The 20,949-nt window shown below is 35.8% G+C and overlaps 1 protein-coding gene across 1 annotated transcript in view; it reads right to left on the reverse strand.

Annotated features, from left to right (window-relative positions):
- The window catches only part of LOC110098379 (GDSL esterase/lipase At3g26430), a 26,924-nt gene extending 6,585 nt beyond the window's left edge, over window positions 1-20,339 (reverse strand). Inside the window, exons 1-4 of the mRNA XM_020825199.2 lie at window positions 19,992-20,339; window positions 6,650-6,859; window positions 6,381-6,550; window positions 4,552-4,822 (exon numbers count right to left, since the gene is read on the reverse strand). Of these exons, the coding sequence (XP_020680858.1) occupies window positions 4,552-4,822; window positions 6,381-6,550; window positions 6,650-6,859; window positions 19,992-20,259 (919 nt within the window). The 5' untranslated portion in view covers window positions 20,260-20,339. The remainder of the gene's footprint in view (window positions 1-4,551; window positions 4,823-6,380; window positions 6,551-6,649; window positions 6,860-19,991) is intronic.
- Between the last annotated feature and the right edge of the window lie 610 nt (window positions 20,340-20,949).

Genomic DNA, 20,949 nt, shown 5'->3' on the forward strand with positions numbered 1-20,949 from the left:
GGGAACCCTTGCCTATTTAACACTTCACCCGGGCGCCGGTGCAGCGGCCTTTGCACACTTGTCACTATATTTAGGGCATACAGCGCGTCGCTTCCAGGGGACGCCCTAGCATTAACACAATTTCTTAAAGGATTCATGTCATTATTGTTCGACAAGTTTTATGCTGGCTGTCGACTACCTAACGCAACCCTCCACTTTTCTCATCCAGGACTTGGGACCTGGCAATGGCAGTGTTTGACCAAATCAACAACCGTTTCACTATGAAATATCTAGGCCATGCACATACATTTCTAAGCATTCAAATTCAAACTCACCCCCATCACTACTTTCTCTCCCAAACTCGCTATGCTCTCTCGATAATCTATCAGGAAGGCCTTCAACAATGCAAACCTCTATCAAATCCCAGCTTCACAAAACCATCAACCACTCCCTTCTCCGATCCTGTAATTCATAATCCTCTCATCTACAAACAACTTACAAGATCCCTTCAATATCTTACCACCACGAGACGTGACATAGCATATGCAGTGAATGTCCTATGCCAACATATGTACGCTCCTGAACAACCACATTATCATCTTCTAAAACAGCTACTCAGGTACATTCAAGGTACATCACACCTTGGCTTACCAATCTATGGAGGGCCTCTAGTACTTCGATCATTCTCCGACGCCGACTGGGGCAGTGATACCACCACCAGACGTTCAACGACGGGATACTGTTCATTCCTTGGATCAACACTGGTGTCATGGAGCATAAAGAAACAACATACTGTAGCCCGGTCATCAACCGAAGCAGAGTATAGAGCAATCGCATCGGCCACCACTGACATACTCTAGCTACGCCGACTATTAACCGAGCTTGATGAAACACCACTAGCTTCAACTACACTTCTCTGCGACAACATGTCGGCAATAGCCCTAGCCAACAATCCGGTGTTTCATGCTCGGACAAAACATATAGAAATTGATCACCATTTTGTCCGTGATCACATTCAAACTAAGCACATCACTCTGCATCCGCTCAGCACAGTGGACCAACTCGCAGATCTATTCACAAAGCCTCTCTCAACCGGAAGATTCCAGCATCTGCGTAACAAACTAAAGGTTCAACCCGAACCGTCACTTTGCAAAGAAGTATTAGCAAAAGCTACAACAGCAACAGCTACAGTAGCTTCTTCCTCATCTCCGGTAGCAACAGCTACAACAACAAACCACGGCTCCACTAACGCTCCAACGGCTTCTGACATCTAGACCACATGGAATGATCATAGTGGTGTTAATAATAACAAACCAACCAATCACCTCCTTACACGTGTCATTAGCTTTAGTTATAAATACTCACTGTAGCAACTAAACCTAATGAATGAAATACAGTAAAATTGCTCAAAGGTTTCTCCTTTGTTTTCCTCTGCATTATCTTTGTCTTGCAGGTTGAAGAAATCCTTCTCCGTAATTCTTCAGTAATCTATGAATGCCTTTTCTAGACTACCAAGCCAACTCTCACAACAATAACAACAACAACAACATCAAGCCTTTATCCCACTACGTGGGGTCGGCTACATGAATCTTTTTTCTCCATTGTGTCCTATTAAAAGTTAAATTCTCGTTTAAATCTAATAAAGAAAGGTCATTCCTAATATTTTCTAACCATGTCTTTTTAGGTCTACCCCTACCTTTCTTAACATAAGTCAAATCTAATACGTTTACTCTCCTAATCGGGTCATCAAAAGGCCGCCGTTTTATATGACCAAACCATCTAAGGAGACTTTCTCTAATCTTATCTTCTACTGGAGCTACTCCAACCTTTCCACGTATATGTTCATTTCGTATCCTATCTCTAAGGGTAAAGCCACTCATCCACCTAAGCTACCAAGCCAACTCTCACTATCATACTTTTTTTATATTAGAAAACTAATAATAAACCTAGTCAAGGAATAGGCCTAGTTGGGGCTATGGATTCGACATCCTTCAGTTACTAATTTTAACAAATTGTTGGTCAAGAAGCTTAATCTGGTTCACCTCAATCAGGTCTGAACTAAAGACTGAATCTGATATTGATTGACGCCAGAGCTGAGCCGCTTAATCATCTTAACTTCAGCATAGTTTAATTCCATTTAGTTAGTATAACTATATAGATATAGTATTCCTTATAGTGGCATATAGCCTTGTATGTTACTTCCTTTGGCTATAAATACATAGCCAATAGGTAGACTTGAGATATGAATAAATTTGAGTTGTGTGTTGCATCATTCTTGTATCATGAGATTGTTCTTAGGTGATGGAATCTTTTTCCCAAGGAGTTCTTGGAAACTTGCTCCGACACGGTCACCCGATCATCGACGTGGATTCGTCGAGCCCCCTATGGTCCAGTGTCAATTGGTATCAAAGCCGGCAAGTTGCTAGTTTCTTGTCCATCGCCGTGTCCCATCCACTGCCAACGTCATTTGGTAGCGACACGTCTTCGGTAGTAAAGCAGCTTCGGTAGCGAATCGGCCTCAGTGGAAGAAAGAAAGCTCAAATGAAACAAGAAGAACATATCAAGAACAGCAGTTTAAGCCACCCAAACATTTGTCCTATTGTTCTGGTTTTCACGTCTGTCCAAACATCCACAACTATCAAGAAGCAGGCAAAGCTTCATCCATCTTGTGGTTGGTGCATGATATCGGCATATCGCCTAGGACTTCAAGACCGATCTACAAGTTTAAAGCTCCGCCATTGCTACTCTACAAGAGACCACGAGTAAGTACGCGCAAGCCAGTCGGTGGTGCGCACTTGCGTATGCAAGCAGGTTGTTCGAGCTGAAATAAAGAAGAAAATCCTTCCTAGTTTAACAAGAAGATCCTTCTTCTCTATTTTGGCCATGATATCCTCTGTGATCCAGCAGTTACCAAGCTTCAAGTGACAGACTTGGCATCATCTGCTTTCTTAGATGAGTATTCTCAGCACAAAATGAGGGTGGCAAGTTCTGCGATGTAATCACCAGCATAGCTCTCACCGATTATGAAGAAATCTCTGTTCTGGTACTGCGGAAATCTCTCTAACCAATTGATCAGAAGGTGCCATCAGCCGTGCTCTTGTCACCGGTGTTTTGGTAATCTGACCTTGTGTTGAGTGGGACAACACAACACTAGCCAGTGATTCCAAGAAGATCACATTTTGCCACATTATTCCACGCTGCTTCATTTGCCCAAGAAGACATTCTGTTCTAGCCAAAAATAGTCTGGCAAGATTTCAACTCGCCAGAATTATCAGCAAGAACTTCAAGTAGCAGAAATCGAATATCTTCTACAAGAAATTGCCCAACTCAAATTAAGATTGTCAAGAATTGAACGAAGATCCTTACGAACCGACGATGACAACAAGGGCATTTCAGATGATCATATCTCTTCCACCCCACCCTCGATCAAGTTCAGCTTTGAAGAATTTGAAGATCCGTTGCCGAAATCATTGTCTTTGCCTCTCTACAATGAACCCGTGTATGACGTGTATGATGACGACATGTTCTTTGGAGTTATTGATGTTGATAAGCCCATGTATGACGATGAACAGAGTAAGAAGGATGCATCGCTGGAGTTACATATGCATATTGTTCCTGTTAAGGCAATAAATGTGCTTGCCATCACTGATAAGGGAAATGCTCTAGGTAAACTACCTTATGAAGATGGAGATAAGCCACAAGGAGGTGACTTAAAAGACGGGTCATGCTACAAGGTTGTTGTTCACTTGGATTGCTATCATAGGCTTAAAGATCCCGCTGGTCCATGACGATGTGAGTTTTGTGAGGATACACCCTTACAGGAAAGTCGTGGGAATCAACAATTGGGTAGTTGTGAAAAGACTTCTTCTAGAGTCCAGTGTAGTTTATACAGTGGTGTTGACACCGGGTGGATTTATCCAGACCAGTTTAACCAACCAAACCCACCTCCTTATGGTGGCCAACCGGACATCTTCCTATGAACCTGAAGTTCCTCCTACCCCAGTAGAATGACGCTGGAGTTGAGCCGCTTAATCATGTTAACATCATGATAGTTTAATTACATTTAGTTGTTAGCATGGCTATATAGATATAGTATTCCTTATAGTGGCATGTAATCTTTTATGTTGCTTCCTTTGATTATAAATACATAGTCAACTCTTGATAGGCAGATTTGAGATATGAATAAAATTTGAGTTGTTTTTGTGTTATTCCTGTATCCTAAGATTGTTCTTAGGTGGTGGATTCTTTTTCCCAAGGAGTTCTTGGAGACTTGCTCAGACACGGTCACCGGATTATCAACGTGGATTCTGCAAGCCCCCTCCGATCCTGAGTCATTGATCATTAGGCATTATATCAAATATCCAAGCCCTAGGTGCAGAATACAATATCTAGGTGTGAAAAGATGCGCATAACCTAGAATAATTATGTTTCATATTTGATGCCAAATAATCTCTCCAATTTTAATAGCAACTGATTTGAAAAAAAAAACAATGAAAAATCGAAGGAGGATCCTGTAATCATAAATGCAGCAAATTTACAGATTTAAAGGAAAAAAAAAACTCTATGACTTACCATATTCTCTTGCATGGCTAATGAGCCCGTACTTGTTGGAGTAAATATCAACATATGTGAAAGATGCAAGAGGAAGTTCCTTTCTAAGCTGTATTACAGTATCATTTAGCTTTGAATTGAATAGCTGAGCCACTCCATTGAATGGAATTCCACAACCATTACGGTCTACCTCGGAAGCTTTCAAGGTCAGCCTATCCAAAACATAGGGGAGACAGCCAAAAGGACCGGTGTTGTGGATCCAAAAGTATCTCCCACCTTGCCAATATATAGTCTGAAATAAGAAAATTAGCATAAAAATTCATTAGGGATTATTAATTTTTTTAATTGAAGAAAAATTTGGGTAAAACAAAGTTTGGGGGTTCATTTAGGCTTTGTTTTGGACGGCTTTCTTTCTACTTCTTAAAGCAGCTTTCTAGTACATAATTTTTTAATTAGAAAGCTACTTCAAGAAGTAGAAAGCAAGCCGTCCCAAAGGAAGCCTTAATTTTTGTATGTTAGAAATATAATTTGAAAGATAATGAAAATAATTGATGTCAATATTTAGTAAGAGCTAAGTTGTACAAACACCTGCAAAATCCTTAGAAAATGATTTTATTTTGTACACAAAATAAATGAATATAAAATCATCATTTAAAAAACATATCTTCTTTTGACAAGCGATCAGATTAGCACTTATGTTTATTTGTTTTTCAGATTTAAGTCATGTTATTTACTTACACAATGCCACTTTTTAAGAAACGGCTTTCCCAACTCTCCTCCAAAGAATTTAATTGTATTTACCTTGAAAGAAAGTTTATATTGTTGGTCGTTTTATAGCATCCAACAAGAAGCTAATTTATGAATCTTAACCGATAACCTTTTGTCAAAAAAACGTAGCTTTTTTTGAACCGGAAGAATTGTTGAACTTCCTTCACCCAAACAATCTGTGTATACTTTCTATGAATTTATCCGACAGCAAATTAGGCCAAAAACTGAACCAAACTACGAAAGCTGACTCATTCGGTACAGTTTTTCTTCTATATTACTTCTCAAAAAACAAGGTTTTTTGTGTAGAAATGCACTTTGAAAATCCCATTATGCTCGGGCACCCTCTCCACAATTTCAACAGCATATGAAACACATATGGAGTAGCTTGCCAGACTATATTACGTAGGCCCTAAAATGACCTTCATGCACCTCATATTCAAGAGAAAATAAACCAGCCATGAAAGACCGCGTAAACGGCAGATAGAATGCAACTTAGAAATTTCTCCTCTCCAAGGATTTCATTTTTATAGTTCAAAGGACTCCTAGGATTTCATTTTTTATAGTTCAAAGGACTCCTAGAAATTTATTCAAAGTAGATATAGTTTGATGACCAGTGTTTTTCGCTAACTTAGTGCAAGCCTACAAAGGATTGATGATGGTCAATTAACCATATTAAAAAATATTTCCACATAAAAATTTTTAAGGGAAAAAAGTAGACTATGATGATTATATATCATCATATAACATAGAAATAATAGAGCATTAACTCAGTTGCTAAATAGTAAGTTTAACTATGGATGCTTCACTTCGACTAATCAAGCCTCTAGTGATATCATATTATATCATGTCCTTAGGGTTAATTTGGTTGTTCGTACGAGAAAAGCACATTTTGGAAAATTATTATTTAATTTTCTCAATTTCTATGCAAAAAACTAAATCATTATGTTTAAGGATATTTTAAAACATAAGTTGACTTTTAATTCATCCAACCAAATAAAATTTAGTCGCTTTGTAAAATGTGTTTTTTTTTTTTAATTTACAAACAATCAAACAATCCCTCAGCATCAAGCATCCATCCATACCTTTATTGCGACAGCGAATTGATCGAGAATATCAGGAATATTTTCTTTAACTTCTTCAGTTGTCATCCCAAGGAAATAGCCTGCCGTGAGGTCATTCTGACCAATGTCAAAGGTGTAAAGTGCCTTCGAAAAATATTCTTCATTTGGCAACAAATCTCTGAAAACGGCTCCTATAAGTTTTTCAAATTGCATTTATATAAGAATAAATATTATATAGATTCGGATAGGAACGATAGATTTCTCATAAATCTTAAACGAAGAACGCTTACCTTGTGAGTAGAAAAACTGGGATCTGGACTTGAACTGAGTGAGCTGCCAGGTTTGAACATCCAAAGAGAAGGGACTATATCCACTTTGAAAAAGTGTTGTATTTTGTCTCCTTATGGTTGAACCAGCAGTGGCAAAATTGGCTCCATGGGAGAAATTAGTCCCAATTGAGTTAAGATAAGCACTTAATAAAGGAAGTCCAAGGCTTTCAGCTGAGAAGTTACATAAACTATAGTGGTTAGATGTTTGTTTTCTAAGGTACAATCCTTGAAAAATATTGCCACAGAATTCAGAGACTATGGTGTTAACTAGCAGAGCGAGCTCAAGTTTTGTTTGGCTCAGCTTGTTGGGGAAACAAGCACAGATTTATTGTTCATTCAGCTCATTTGCTTATTGAGCCAAGTTAATTGCAAACATCAAACCTAATTAAAGTAAAGATGACAAGTATGTGAGTGATATAAAGTAGATGCAGAACTTGAAAAAAAATCTTGGTTGAATATTCAATTTAAGCAAATTAGAAATTGATGAAAAGTAAACGATGAAGAAGAACACTCAAGGAAACTTTTTATTATATTATATATGAAGGAAAAGACAAGATACATATGATATATGATTAGAGAGGTAGATCGGCTCTCCCAATCAACCTGGATGCCTCTAGGAAGCCGTAAAAAAAAAGGAACTATAACAAAATACAAAACTCAGCAATAGCATACCTAAACCCTAGACAACTCCCCCTTAAATTGGCCTATAACATAAAATCATAAATTGAACCTTTCTAGATAATTTAAACATGATTTAGGAAACATTCATAAACAATTAAACATGATTTATAAAATCTTCCTAAATAATTATACATAATTTAGAAAATCATCCTAAACAATTAAAGATATTGATATTTTAGAAAATTTTTCTAAAAAATTAAACACTTCCTAAATAACATAAATATAATTAGGAAACTTTCCTAAACATCTTCCAAATCTATATTCAAATCAGCTCTCTTTTCTTAAATAAATCATTCCTAATTTCCTCCTTAATATAAATTCAAATCATCTAGCTTTTCCTAAATAAATTTTTCCTAATTATTTCTCCACTGATTTCTCCGCCTTACATAGCGAATATTAACTTCCGTGGGCCCCCCCCCCACCCAGCTCCCCCTAAACAAAAAACCCTTATTTTCAAGGTCCAGCTGATGTAACAAAGTAATCTTTCAATACTCGTTACAAACCCTATGTGTTTTTGGTCATGCCATTTTGGGTGACTAATGCACCCGTTGTCTTTATAGATCTGATTAACATAGTATTCAAAAATTATCTAAATTAGTTTGTGATTGTTTTCATAGACGACATTTTTAAATATTTTACTTCTGAGGAAGATCACGTCTAATATCTGAGGATTGTATTGGAAACTTTGAGGCAACATCAATTATATGTCGAATTCTTCAAATATGAGTTCTGGCTGAGGAGTATTTCTTTTTGAGACACGTGGTGAATGGTGATGCTATCTCTGTTGATCTCCAGAAAGTTCAGGCAGAGGCTTACTACTGTGTTTGAGATACATAGTTTCTTGGGTATGGCTAGATATTATAGGAAGTTTGTGAAGGAAGTTTCTCAGATTTATGCATCTTTAACGAGACTAACTCAGAAGTCAATAGATTTTGTCTGGACACCGGAATGTGAGGCTAATTTTTAGAGATTGAAGGATTGTTTGACTTCTGCTCAAATTTTAACTCTTCCATCTAGCATAAAAGGATTTCAAGTATTCAGTGATGCTTCACTGAGAGGTCTGTGATATGTTTTGATGTGGCATGGAAGAGTTATAGCTTAAGCTTCCATATAGTTGAAGCAACATGAAAGAAACTATTCAACACATGATCAATAGTTGGATGCTATTGTATTTGCCTTGAAAATTTGGCGGCATTATTTATATGGTGGCAAGTGTGAGATTTTTACTGATCATCAGAGTTTAAAATACATATTCACTCAGAAGGATCTGAATCTGAGACAAAGGAGGTGACTCAAGTTGATCAAGTACTATGATTGGACTATTCAGTATCCATCTGGTAAGGCTAATATGGTGGCAGACACTCAGAGCATAACTATGACTCTAATTTGGCACTCTTGCACCAAACACATTGATGTGAGACACTATATCATTAGAGGCCATATGACAACGGGAGATGTGAGCAAAAAATTTGTAGACTTAGAGAACCAATTGGATGATATTTTCATAAAACCAGTAAATTATGAAAGATTCAATGCACTTAGGAATAGGGATTATCAATATAAGTTTATAGGTAAGTTGAGTAGACATATGCTTTTATGTGTTTATTTTTTTGTTTGTGTCCTTATGGCTTTATGTTTATCTCTATTTTATGATCATTTCTAGTTTGTGGTTATTTGTTTTATGATTATTTCTTTCTATTGTAATTATTTTCAGTTTATGTGTTTTTTATTGTTTGGTTTTTTGTCGCAATTTTGTGTAATGTATTGTATGCTTGACTTTGTGGAAGTGTTCCTGATCTTCTTACAAACTCTAAAAAATTCTTCACTTAATACTGTACGATACACATCATATTGCATGATACATATAATAATCATTTTAACTATTTCATGAAATCATTATTATCAATCATACTATATAAATAAGTCACCGTACTATATGATTCATTGGTAAAAGAGTCATACAAATGACTCATTAGGACGAACAAAAAGAGGAAGATCGTACTGTAGGATCCATGATTATTCTAGACGATTTGACCATTTTTTGTATGTTCCCAATGGAATGGTTTGGACGCACTTGATCGGACAGTACGATCCCCTGATCGTACTAAACAAAGGACTCGAGCCAATAAGTAGGGGCCTGAATCCCTATACATTTCATACCTTCAAATCATCCAACCCCCTACACTCTAAACGTGACATTTAACCTTTTCTCCTTCAAAGGCTCATAATTGAGGTTGATTGGGTGCACCAAGGCCTAGGCTTGATGATAGGTTCCAAAGAGAAGTAGATCAAGCAGCTTATGAGAGATACCTGAATGCCTCCATTACTGATTCTAAAGTTATTGATAAAGAAAGCCTCTCTTACCAGGTATTAGATTTGTTTTTTGTCATTTCATTCCAATTTCATATCGCCAGTCCCCACCACACTCAACTCTTCCTAAATTTTTTTGCAAATATTAGAATTAGTGCGAGCCTTACCACCATGCAATCTTTTGTTTGTCAGCATCAAGTAGCCATTATTGATACAGATTTGCACAAATATTTCCACCTCACTAACGTAGGTGAAGCACGTCATGACCCCAGCCCCAGGAGGATCAGGCATCGTTTCAAGAAAAGTTCTCCACCATTCACAATTACTTTCAACCACCACCACCATAGTTTCTTTCTATTTTTATTTTGTATTTTTTCTTTGCTTGTTCTTCCCGTTTTGTGATGTCAAAAGGGGAATGAGTATAAGGTGTTGGTTGTAGTGGTAGGTGTTGTTTGTACTGGTTTATTGATCATTTATTTATTGTGTTATATTTGTTTTGATGTTTCTAATGCAAAGTCAACATTCTTACTTTGTTCATATATATGTGTTTGTTTTTTGTTTTATTTTTATATGTTATTAAAAATTTAAAAGAAAATAAAAAAAATTAAAAATAATTGAAAATTCATAAGTATTTTCAATATAAATGAAAAAGAGCATATAATGAAGGGGAGAACTAAGCAAGGAATTAAATACTACAATAACAACAACAACATCAAGCCTTCGTCCCACTACGTGGGGTCGGTTACATGAATCTTTTTTCTCCATTGTGTACTATTAAGAGTCAAATTCTCATTTTCTAAAACAAAGGTTATTTTAAATATTTGCTAACCAATTATTTTTAGGCCTGTCTTTACCTTTTCTAATATAGGCCAAATCTAATACATTGACTCTTCTAACAGGGTCATTAAAAGGCTGACATTTTACATGACCAAACATCTAAGGCAACTCTCACTAATCTTTCTGTCACTGGAACTACTCCAACCTTCTCCCAAATATTCTTCTTTTGTATCTTGTCCCTAAGAGTAAGTCCACTCATCCACCTGAGCATCCTCATTTCAACAACACTTAACTTAATATTATGCTTCTCTTTCAATGGCCAACATTCTACGCCATAAAGCATTACAGGTCTCACCACCATCTTATAAAATTTTTTCTTAAGATTGAGTGGTACTTTTCTATCACACAACAAACCTGAAGCATTCCCCACTTCAACCATCCAACTTGAATTATACTAATAATATCTTCATTTATTTCACCATCACTCTGAACAATAGGCCCAAGATATCTAAAACGAGTACACCTATTAATGACTTGATCACTCAAACTCACAATCCCCCCACAAGAATTAAATACTAACTTATAAATTTAAATTCAAACCAACAATATTTGTCATCATAAAAAATGGAGAGATGGTTGAAATCTGTGAGCCCGATCTATTATTTTGATGATTATAAATATTATTGATTAGTACACTAATTATTTTTTAATATATATATATTATATATATATATAATTCTTTTCTAGGTGCTACTAACATTTCAGGTACAACATATATGGAGCCAAGTCAAAGAAGAGAACTCAAGAAATTTTAGCATGGAGGTTAGTCCAAAACATGTACTAAGAGTCTATATTTTAATTTCCTTGAGTTTTTAGATAATTAGATATATGTTGGTAAGACAATCAACCACACACTCATAATTAGGGATGAAAATTAAACACTTATATTCTTTGTTATATCGTACTATATAATTAGTTGTTTTAAATTAAATATTAATTTTCAACATAATTAATCATATTATACGACCTCGGACCATATAAAACGATGAATTATTTTGATAATTACCCACTCTTGAGTCTTAGTTTCCAAATTTAGGCAAATTTAAATTTGAAATTTCGACCAAATCGTACTTTACAAACCCTATCATGAGGGAGTCACACGATTATCCTTGTCAACTTACACCTTTGGTCCTTTGGGTTGTGGTGTTGAAGCTCTAGGGAAGAAGAAGCCTTGCACGCGAAAAACTTGTGACTAGTAGAGGAGATGAGAGGAACAGCAGCTCCACCATTGTGAGCAGGAGGGAGTAGCATCTCCGCCGTTGTGAGGAGCAAAAGGAGGGAGTAAAATCTCCAACATTGCAAGAAACAGAAGGAGGTTTTTAGGCTTTTCAAGAGGAAAAGCTTGTGAAGGTGAGTGCAGAAGGAGAATTTACTAGTGAAATTCGTAAAGTGGTCAGAAGTGAACATTGGTCGAGTTCGACCGAACCACTATAAAAACTTCGTTTTGCTTTTCCATTACTTGTCAGTACTTTACTTTTTAAGAAGTTTCATTATCTAAGATGTGTGATTTAAATTGGTATGATTGCATTCAAAAAAGAAAAGCTTTCTATTAATCAAAATCTCTATTTTTGAATTGCTCTTAAAAATAAAAAGTAAAAAAAAAAAATTGATTGTACTTTGTGTTTCAAAGTTCTAATATTTTGCTACATGTTTTGCTCTTTAATTATAGTTTTTAGTTAAATTTTTTTAATGTATCAATTCAACCTCTCTAGTTGTGACACGACACTTTCCGTTGTCTTTAGTTTTTTTTCTAGTTTAGTATTCCCATGGCATCTCAAATTATTTAGAATTTAAGAGCTCTAATCATTTCCGAAAACAACTAGGTGTAATTGATTTTCGCTATTTTTATATCATCCTAGCAGGTTCTTATAATATAAAGAATTTCAAAGCTCTTATTATGTGGTAACTACTAGTTGACTCTAGTTTTTTTTTTTCATGTTTAATATTCTATTATATGTCCTCCAAACATAAAAAAGCAAATGTACAGAACTCTGACAATACCTACTAGTTACCTTCAGCTTTTAAATGTCCAACCTTCTTTGCCAACTCCAAAACATTCATTTTCTCCACAAAAGATGGATTATCTGAATAACAATGTTACTCAACATTCATTGTCCACTGATGCCATTATCCAATTAATATCCATGATCATATGATTTCCATTGTACATTGATTATTATAGATGCTTGACATTCATTCATCCTCATCAACCTGTGAAAATCATTAACTATTTACTTCTTGACATCCATAGCCACTCAACTCCTATCACCACTTAATATCTACAATTGCATAATACCTATCGTAGCCAAATCACTACGGGAAAACGAGCGATTACAGTCAGATTTTCCGGCGGAAAAATTTACGCCGGCAAATACGGCGCATGTAATGGCACATCGTGCGAAGGAACGTTTACGGTGTTTTTTCCGGCGCCTATGGCGCCGGAAAGTTTCTGGCGTCTTCTGCGCCGGTAAAAGACGCCAGAATAGACCAGCATTTTACTGGTTTCGGCGCACTTTACGGCGGAAAATAACCGGCGCAATTACCGGCAGATATTACGCCGGTGTATTTAAACTCAACGACTTAAAACCGGCGCATTCTACGCCGGAATTTTTTCCGCCGTCTTGGACGTCGAAAAATCCGCCGGCGAAAGCCCTATTTCCGAACCCGAGCCCCTCTGGTTGCTCATTTCTTTTGTGCGTTTCTCTCACATCGCCGCTGTTTCCCTCGTCGCCCTCCGTCACTCGCCTTCAATTGAGGTCACCGAGCTCTCTGGACGGTCACCGGACGTCGCCGACGGTCATAGCATTCCTCACCGGCGAGAAATCTAGTTCCGACCGCATGTTTTCGCCATCCGCCTCCCATCTATTACCTGTTGATTGTAAGTTTTTTTTTCATTTAATTTGTTTGGATTCATGCCGAGTTTATCTATTATGGAAGCTATACATTTTTTGAGAGGTTTGATGGAGAAATATAAAGAGAGTAAGGAGGATCTACATATGTATTTTAGTTTTATATATACTCAAAAACTTATGGAGGAAGGTGACTGTTGAGATCACAAGATGGTTAAAAAGAGTACAAGTTGGTTAATATTCTTAAAAAATATGTATTTTAATAGTGATAGGAAATTACCATATTGCCCTTAGAAGTATTTTATATTTTTAGGGTTTGATTGGAGGTAGGTGGACATTGATGTAACATGGAAGCTACTGTCTCTACAAAATGATAGCCCGTTCATTCTATTATATATGTAACAAAATGGCATCTTGTTTGTTTCATCATATTATGGATGTATTGGTCAATATTGAATGACTTTAATGTGTAGTTAATGACTTCATCTAATCTTTTTTTAAAGAGGGATTAATTAAACCTGCTTAAGATAAAATCAAGTTTAATAAAAGTAGAAATATATATAATATGTGATTCTAATTAGAAGCTAGTTAATATTTATAATTAAATAGTTAATGGATAAACTTTATTCTAATTAATGCCTAAGCATTATAATCAAATGATAAGCATTTTTGTTCAAGATGATAGTAATGATTTTGGAAGTATTTTCTGATTGAATTATTGAAGAAATGTTTCATTCTACAAGTTTTATTTATTTTCCATAACTTAACATTGAATAAAAAAAATTACTAGAAGAAATTTTTATGAGAAATTTTCTTACTCAAATTGTGTACTTAATCCATTGACTTTAGTTCAAATAATGTTGAGGTTCATATCATAATTTTCAATGATAATGAACTCATCTTGCCCTAAATTAATTCCCTTCCGTTCAAATTTTGATCAAATGATTGAAGGACTATTGCTGCCATGTTGAAAATATTTGATGCATCTCTTTTTAATCAAGTGGGGTAGTGATCTATAATGTATAAAGAAGCTAATACATAGAGATAAATCCACTCCTCTTTGAATAAGGAAATGATTATTTTACAAAGTAGAACCCATATATTAAAATAGAAAGCAAAATAAGTACATATAACTCCAAATTTATATGAAAATCTTTCAAATCAAAAGAGAAAATTAGTAGGTTGTAGTAGACCTAAGATTTTTCACTATATATATATAGAGTAGGTTTTCATGTTGATGACCGACAGATGTTAGATATTAATTATTTGCGGACATTGGTGTCAACCGACAACGAGCATTAGAGATTTAGTGATGGTAGGAAGTCATCTTGATCATTAGGGATGACCTCCTCTACTGCATCCAGCTTCGCATCCAATTCACATGAGTCCTTACATGCTCAACAAATAACTGCCCTTCAAGCAGAGCTAGAACAAGTAAGGAAATCACAAGCTGATTGGCAAGCTCAGTTGCAAACACAGGTTCAAATGCAGATGCAGATGCAGGAGCAACAGAATCAGTTGTTGGATGAAATGCGTAAAATGAGGGAGCAGATGAGTGGAAAAGAGGTAGCTCCAGCTGAGGAGGAGTCCACAGATTCAGAGTAGTTCACTTTAGTCATATGAACTTGTTTATTTCTATGAACATGTGTTATTGAACAATATGTGATGTTTTTAGTTATTTAATGCTATTGAACAATGTTTTTACATGGATATTTATGTTTTTGGGTATATATTGAAGTTGTTTATATCTGTTATGTGTATAGTTATCTTCTGGAAGTGTTTTTGTTTATGTTTGCAAGTGTTGAAATGCCATTGTTGGTTGGGAAGAATTTTTTTTTTGTCAATGCTACAGCTTTCCGGCGGATTTTGCGTCGGAAATACAACGGAAACGACGATACAATGAATCAGTACAATCACGTCGTCGTTTATTTGGATGCCGGAAATTTCCGACGCATTATACGGCGTCCTTTCCGCCGGCATTTTCCGGCGTCTGTTATGCGCCGTAAACAAGCCGTAGCTTATTTACGGCGCATCTACGACGCTTTATCCGCGGGGAATTTCCGGCGGATCCATACAACATAAACTTCCGGCACAGTTATCGCCGGAATTTCCAGTTGAAAATCGCCGGCTTCGCTAGCATTTTTTGCGCCGGAGATGGCGCCGGAACGTTTTCCAAAGGCTTAAAAACGTCGGAAAGTTTTTTCCGACGCGAACCAAACTGGCGCACAAAAATTCGCCGGAAATGCGCCAGAAACCCAGGACTTCCGTCGGATTTTACATGTTACCGGCGGATTATATCCGCCGATAATAGCGGGTTTTCCTGTAGTGAATGTCTACCTCGGCTCGACAAGTATCATCCCAGATTACTATCCTAGCTCGATATCCACAACTACCAGATGTTTGCAGTCCCCTACTATTTTTCACAATTAGTCATTGATCATTGATTGATGCTCGTCATCCTCTAACACCCATCAATGCTTGATGCTTACCATCCCTCGATGCATGTCCCAACTCAATATCCACAATCATTTGACTATCAATATCGCTCAAGTCCAACATATCCTAATATTTGTCATTACTCCTAATACTTGGCATCAACAGTCTCCCTATACCCACAAGTGCACGATGTTTAAGTTGCCCAATGACACCTAGTTATCCATATTTTCACCTTCTAAAATAAAGTTTGTCCTTATCACCTCCAAGTTGACCACCAACTTCTAGTTGTTAACTCTAGGCTGCTTGCTAACTCTTCATTTAACAATATCTCCTCTTTCATGAAAATGATTGCACAAATTATTTTCCGTTTGCTACTAACGTCTAGTCATCCCATCTTCCCTCCTGTTACAAAGAAGGATTATTCCAAAAACCTTACAATGTCATCAATAACATTATTTATAGCTTTCCTTTTCCTACACCTCAAAACAAAGATTTCATCCGACCATCTTCAAAGGCATCAATTACTCCTCGTGCCACTACGTTGCCACCATCATGTCGTGCAATTTTCACATGTAGAGGATGACTGAATAAATACCTCCCCTTGCCATTATGACCTTTTTTGTGCCACAAGGTCATCACCTTCACGTCATGCCATTTCCACTACCAAGTACTAATCCAATCATCTCTAGCTACCCCCATGACCTTCTCGCACAAGTTTGCTTCCTACCTTCAGCTCATGTTTTCATCACCTCTAAGATGCAAAAAAAAAATGCTATCAACACCAACTTCCATGCCAAAGACAAGGCTTCACCTCAATAAGAATACTAGCAATACCTTTTGTTTTGCATACATTATATTGATAGTTTATCCATGTCCGGGAAGGGTAGCCCTATGATACTCATATCAAGTATTACAGGAAATTGTTTCAGTTGAGCATGCCATGTGGTTTTTTCACATTCGTGTTTTCTATGAAGAAAAGCAAGCATCGCTTATTCACTCCACTTCTATGATAATATATGGGACGGGATTCAAAGCAAAGGAAATCAAATCTCTCTTTATTGAATTGACTTCTCTCACTCAACAATGCTATTATCAAGGAGAACACTAAAAAAGGACATGCTCGTGTTTGACTCATTAAATAAACAAGTTTATAAAATGAAACAAACTTGACCTAATTATTGAGCTTGTAAGAAGCAATTCACTAACATCAACCCAGCCTCAATCTATATTTCAGATCATAATTAAGATCTAAAACAATCATAGGCACAAAAGCGAGCGCTGATCTGATTTAGAACTCATACCACTGGAATAGAAATCACTAGTCAAATAATCACCCAAATTAGGATAGCTAAATTATCGAGATGATTACTCCCGTGTTATAAAAGGAACCTTCAGTGAGATGCTTCAGGATAACAAGTTTTGAAAAGGAAACATCGAATTTAATCATCTTTAAGATTGACTCAAGAATCCAATGTCTCGTGGGCCAGCCCCTTATTATTCTTTTATGGTTAAAATATCAACGAAGCTAATTATAATAAAATCATATATGTTTTTTTTTTTTTTTAAATGAATATTGAACTTTTTCTTGGTGGGGGGGGGGGAGGGGTTGGGAATTAAACTCAGACAATATAGAAACTTCGAAGATTTTTTTTTTCTTGAGAAAATATTTCTAGTGACGTATTGAAGTCAGATAAGTATCCACGTAGCCATTAATTTATCTGCAAAAATGTCATAGGGTTCCTTCTATAGCATGAACACGGTTGTTTTTCCCTTTCTCCAATCTAAAAAAAAAGTCTTACGGATGTCAACTGAAAGATGTGAAGCACTTTTAAAATGATTGTTTCCGAAGGATTGCGTCCTAGCGATTAATTCATTAAGGGGAATCAAATATTGAATTAGTGGTGATGAAACATTTTTTCTGTGGAACATATGCCTAAAAATTATTCATTTAATCTCCCATAAATTAAATTATGAGAAGAATCTTTGAATCACTTGCAAAAGCAAATTAGTAAATAAGAAATCATGAAAGAGTAATTATTAAAGCCTTTCTATAGAACGAAAGACAGATATAGTCATTACATATATGTATTAGATATAAAAATATAGGAGGTACTGACTATACGTAGATGATGTTAGCGACAAACTTTTGGTTTTGATGCCAGACAATGCAAGGCGCCGACAATATTCGTGGTGGCGAGCGTCAGCTTTATTAGCAAAAGTAAAGGATGATCTTTTTGACATCAATGAGCACTGGTATTGACAGCATTGACGTTGGTGTTGACAGTGGTCGGGTGTTAACGTTATTGGTGATGGTGAGAAATGACCTTATTAGCATGGGCATAGGTGTCAACATAGTGGATTAGCATCAATATCAGCATTGTGGGTCAGCATAGGTGTTGACAACAATCGTCATCCTTATTATTGATGAGGGCAACAATGACGGTGTTGATAGCATGAATCAGCATTGTTGGAGACATATGGTGCCAAAGTTTTTAGTGGTCTGGTAATAACCATGTTTGCCTCGATGCGCAATGGCAATGATCTTCACATTGATGTTGGAAATGACATGGCATCGAGCATCAATATTGTTGGTAATGGCAAGCAATGAAGTTATTCCACATAAAAAAAATCCTCTACTATGAGCTGCCCTCAAGTTTTCTCATTTCTATGTATGCCAAATTTTAGTAAAATGATAAAACGATAAACTTCCTCTTTACCACTGTGAACATTTGAGCACACATCTACAGAACCTAAAATGTTACATGCATTTATAGATACATGGCCAATTATAAAGCCAGAATTCTCTTGCTTAATTATCCTGATAACTCATACTTACTATTTTCTTATTTATCTTATGTGTATGATAGATGTGATTGGTCTCATCAAATATGATATAACATCATAAACAACTTGGTTTGTATCTTGAAGTGGTGGAAACACAGTCCTTATGTCCTTGTTCTTACTCCACCTTAACTAGCCTTGTTATACTTACCTGCATAGATACATACATACATACATACATACAAAGAATTTTGTATATACATACATATACATATATATGTAGATGAATTTTAATGCATCTACATAGATTTTTGTATATTTATTATTATTCTATAAATAAGTATTTTAGATCTATGTATAATAATAATTAATATGTGCAGATATTTAGATTTTTTTCATAAAGCCAGTGGATTCACCTTTAATATTTTAGATGTATTTCTTGCTTACTCAAAATCATAATTAACACAACTTGAAATTAAATTTATAACAAATTCTTGGAGAAAAATATTTGAATGAAAAAAAAAATTATTTGAATTGAAGTAAATTGGGTGAGAACTTACTTTACTTAAAAATTTCTATATAAACAAAATAAATATAATGAATTTCGTTATTTTATTTAAACAAGATATTTTATATTCCAATAATCCGAAAAGAATAAACTATCGCATTATTTATTTTAATTAGGCCCTCTACTTTGCCAGTAAATTTGCAGCGGCACGTGCTCTTAAAGTTATGTTGGCCATATTGGATAATTATGTCCCAAACTCTTGCTTACTCAACTTCTGTTCCATTCATAATTAAATTCTACTTGTTTGACTTAAAAATAAATTTTTTCAAATTATTTGGACACAGTAAAATCGGTTACATAAAACTTTTTCTTCATAAAAAATAAAAACCCACACATCATACTTCTCATTAAAATAAATAAATAATAAAATTTCTTCACTGACCTCAAAGAATTTGTGTTCGCGAGAAAATTGATACGGATTCTTTATAAATTAAATTTGATAGTTTAAAAACAAACTTACTCCCGCAATACAAATTTTCATACAAATAATATAATAAACTTCTACATAATTGAAACTTTCTTGTAGAAATTTAATAATTTGCAGAATCCCACAGCCCAATCCAGTCAAAAAGTAACAGTTTCACCTAACTATTATTCCCATAAAATTTTCCTCAGACAAATATCTCTGTTCCAATTAAAAAAAAATACCCGAAATGAGCGAACCGAATTTAGTTTTTTTTTTTATTTTTATATATTGAGCCAATTAAACTAACTCACACACAACACATATTTCAAGCCTTTCAAATAACCCAAAAACAACCCCCCCCCCCCCCCCCCCCCCCCGCACCCCCAGGAAGTCTGCGTCGAACCAAATTAATTTTAAAAAGAGGAAAATACGAACCGATGAAATCGACGATGAGGCGGCCGTCGGAATAACGGCCGGAGGGCTGGCCGAAGAATGTCTCGCCGTTGGGCGGAGGAGCTGGGCCGAAGGCAGCGGAGAGGCCGCCGGTGTCGGAGTTCGAATCGCCGAAGTTGAAGATAGCCGGAAATTCACACGGCTTCCGCAATGACTCCGTAGCCGCCGACGAGGCCATGAGCAAGAGGACTGGTAAAAGCACTATATTGAAATTAGAGATGGTGTGCCAGTTTCTATTGCGATAAGCCATTGCTGCCTCGTTTTGTCCTGGGAGAGTGAGAGGACACAGATCGCTGGTGTTTTTGGTCGGGGCCTTGCGGCGGGGTGGGTTTTATGGAGGTTTTGGATTTTTCTGGAAAAAAAAAATTTCTATAAAGTTATTATTATTATTATATGAAAGAGATCAACTCATTTTGAGTTTTGCTAACGTTAGTGCTTCATTTCATCACGGACAAATCTTATATCATTTTTAAAAATATATAGGTGTATTTAAAATAATAAAATAATGTTTACGAAAATTGTTTTATCTTCTCTAGGCGGTTATAAATAAGACTCTCATTGGGACGATTCTTTTTTATCATTCTTTCAAAAGTAATTTTTTAGTAAATAAAATTTTGGAATATAAATTTTTATTCTAAAATTTTATTTAAAAAATAATAAAAAAAATTGTCCTGATTAAAACCTAGAAAGCATACATGTACCTTAACAATTTTATAAGATTGGGACGATTGCAAACATGTCCCAACATGTTCAATACAATCTCCAAGTTAGCGCAGTTAATTGGTAATTAGAATAGTAATAATGGCAAAAAATAATTGATCCCATGAGTTTGGAGACAAATTATTGCATCCGGTCACCGCACGCGGATATAGGTCTGGATATTAATAAAATATTATTTTAAATTAAGCACGTCAAAAGCACGGGTAATACGCAGGCAAAG

Source organism: Dendrobium catenatum, unplaced genomic scaffold (assembly GCF_001605985.2).
Source record: "Dendrobium catenatum unplaced genomic scaffold, ASM160598v2 fragScaff_scaffold_1615, whole genome shotgun sequence".
Classification (NCBI taxonomy): Eukaryota; Viridiplantae; Streptophyta; class Magnoliopsida; order Asparagales; family Orchidaceae; genus Dendrobium; species Dendrobium catenatum.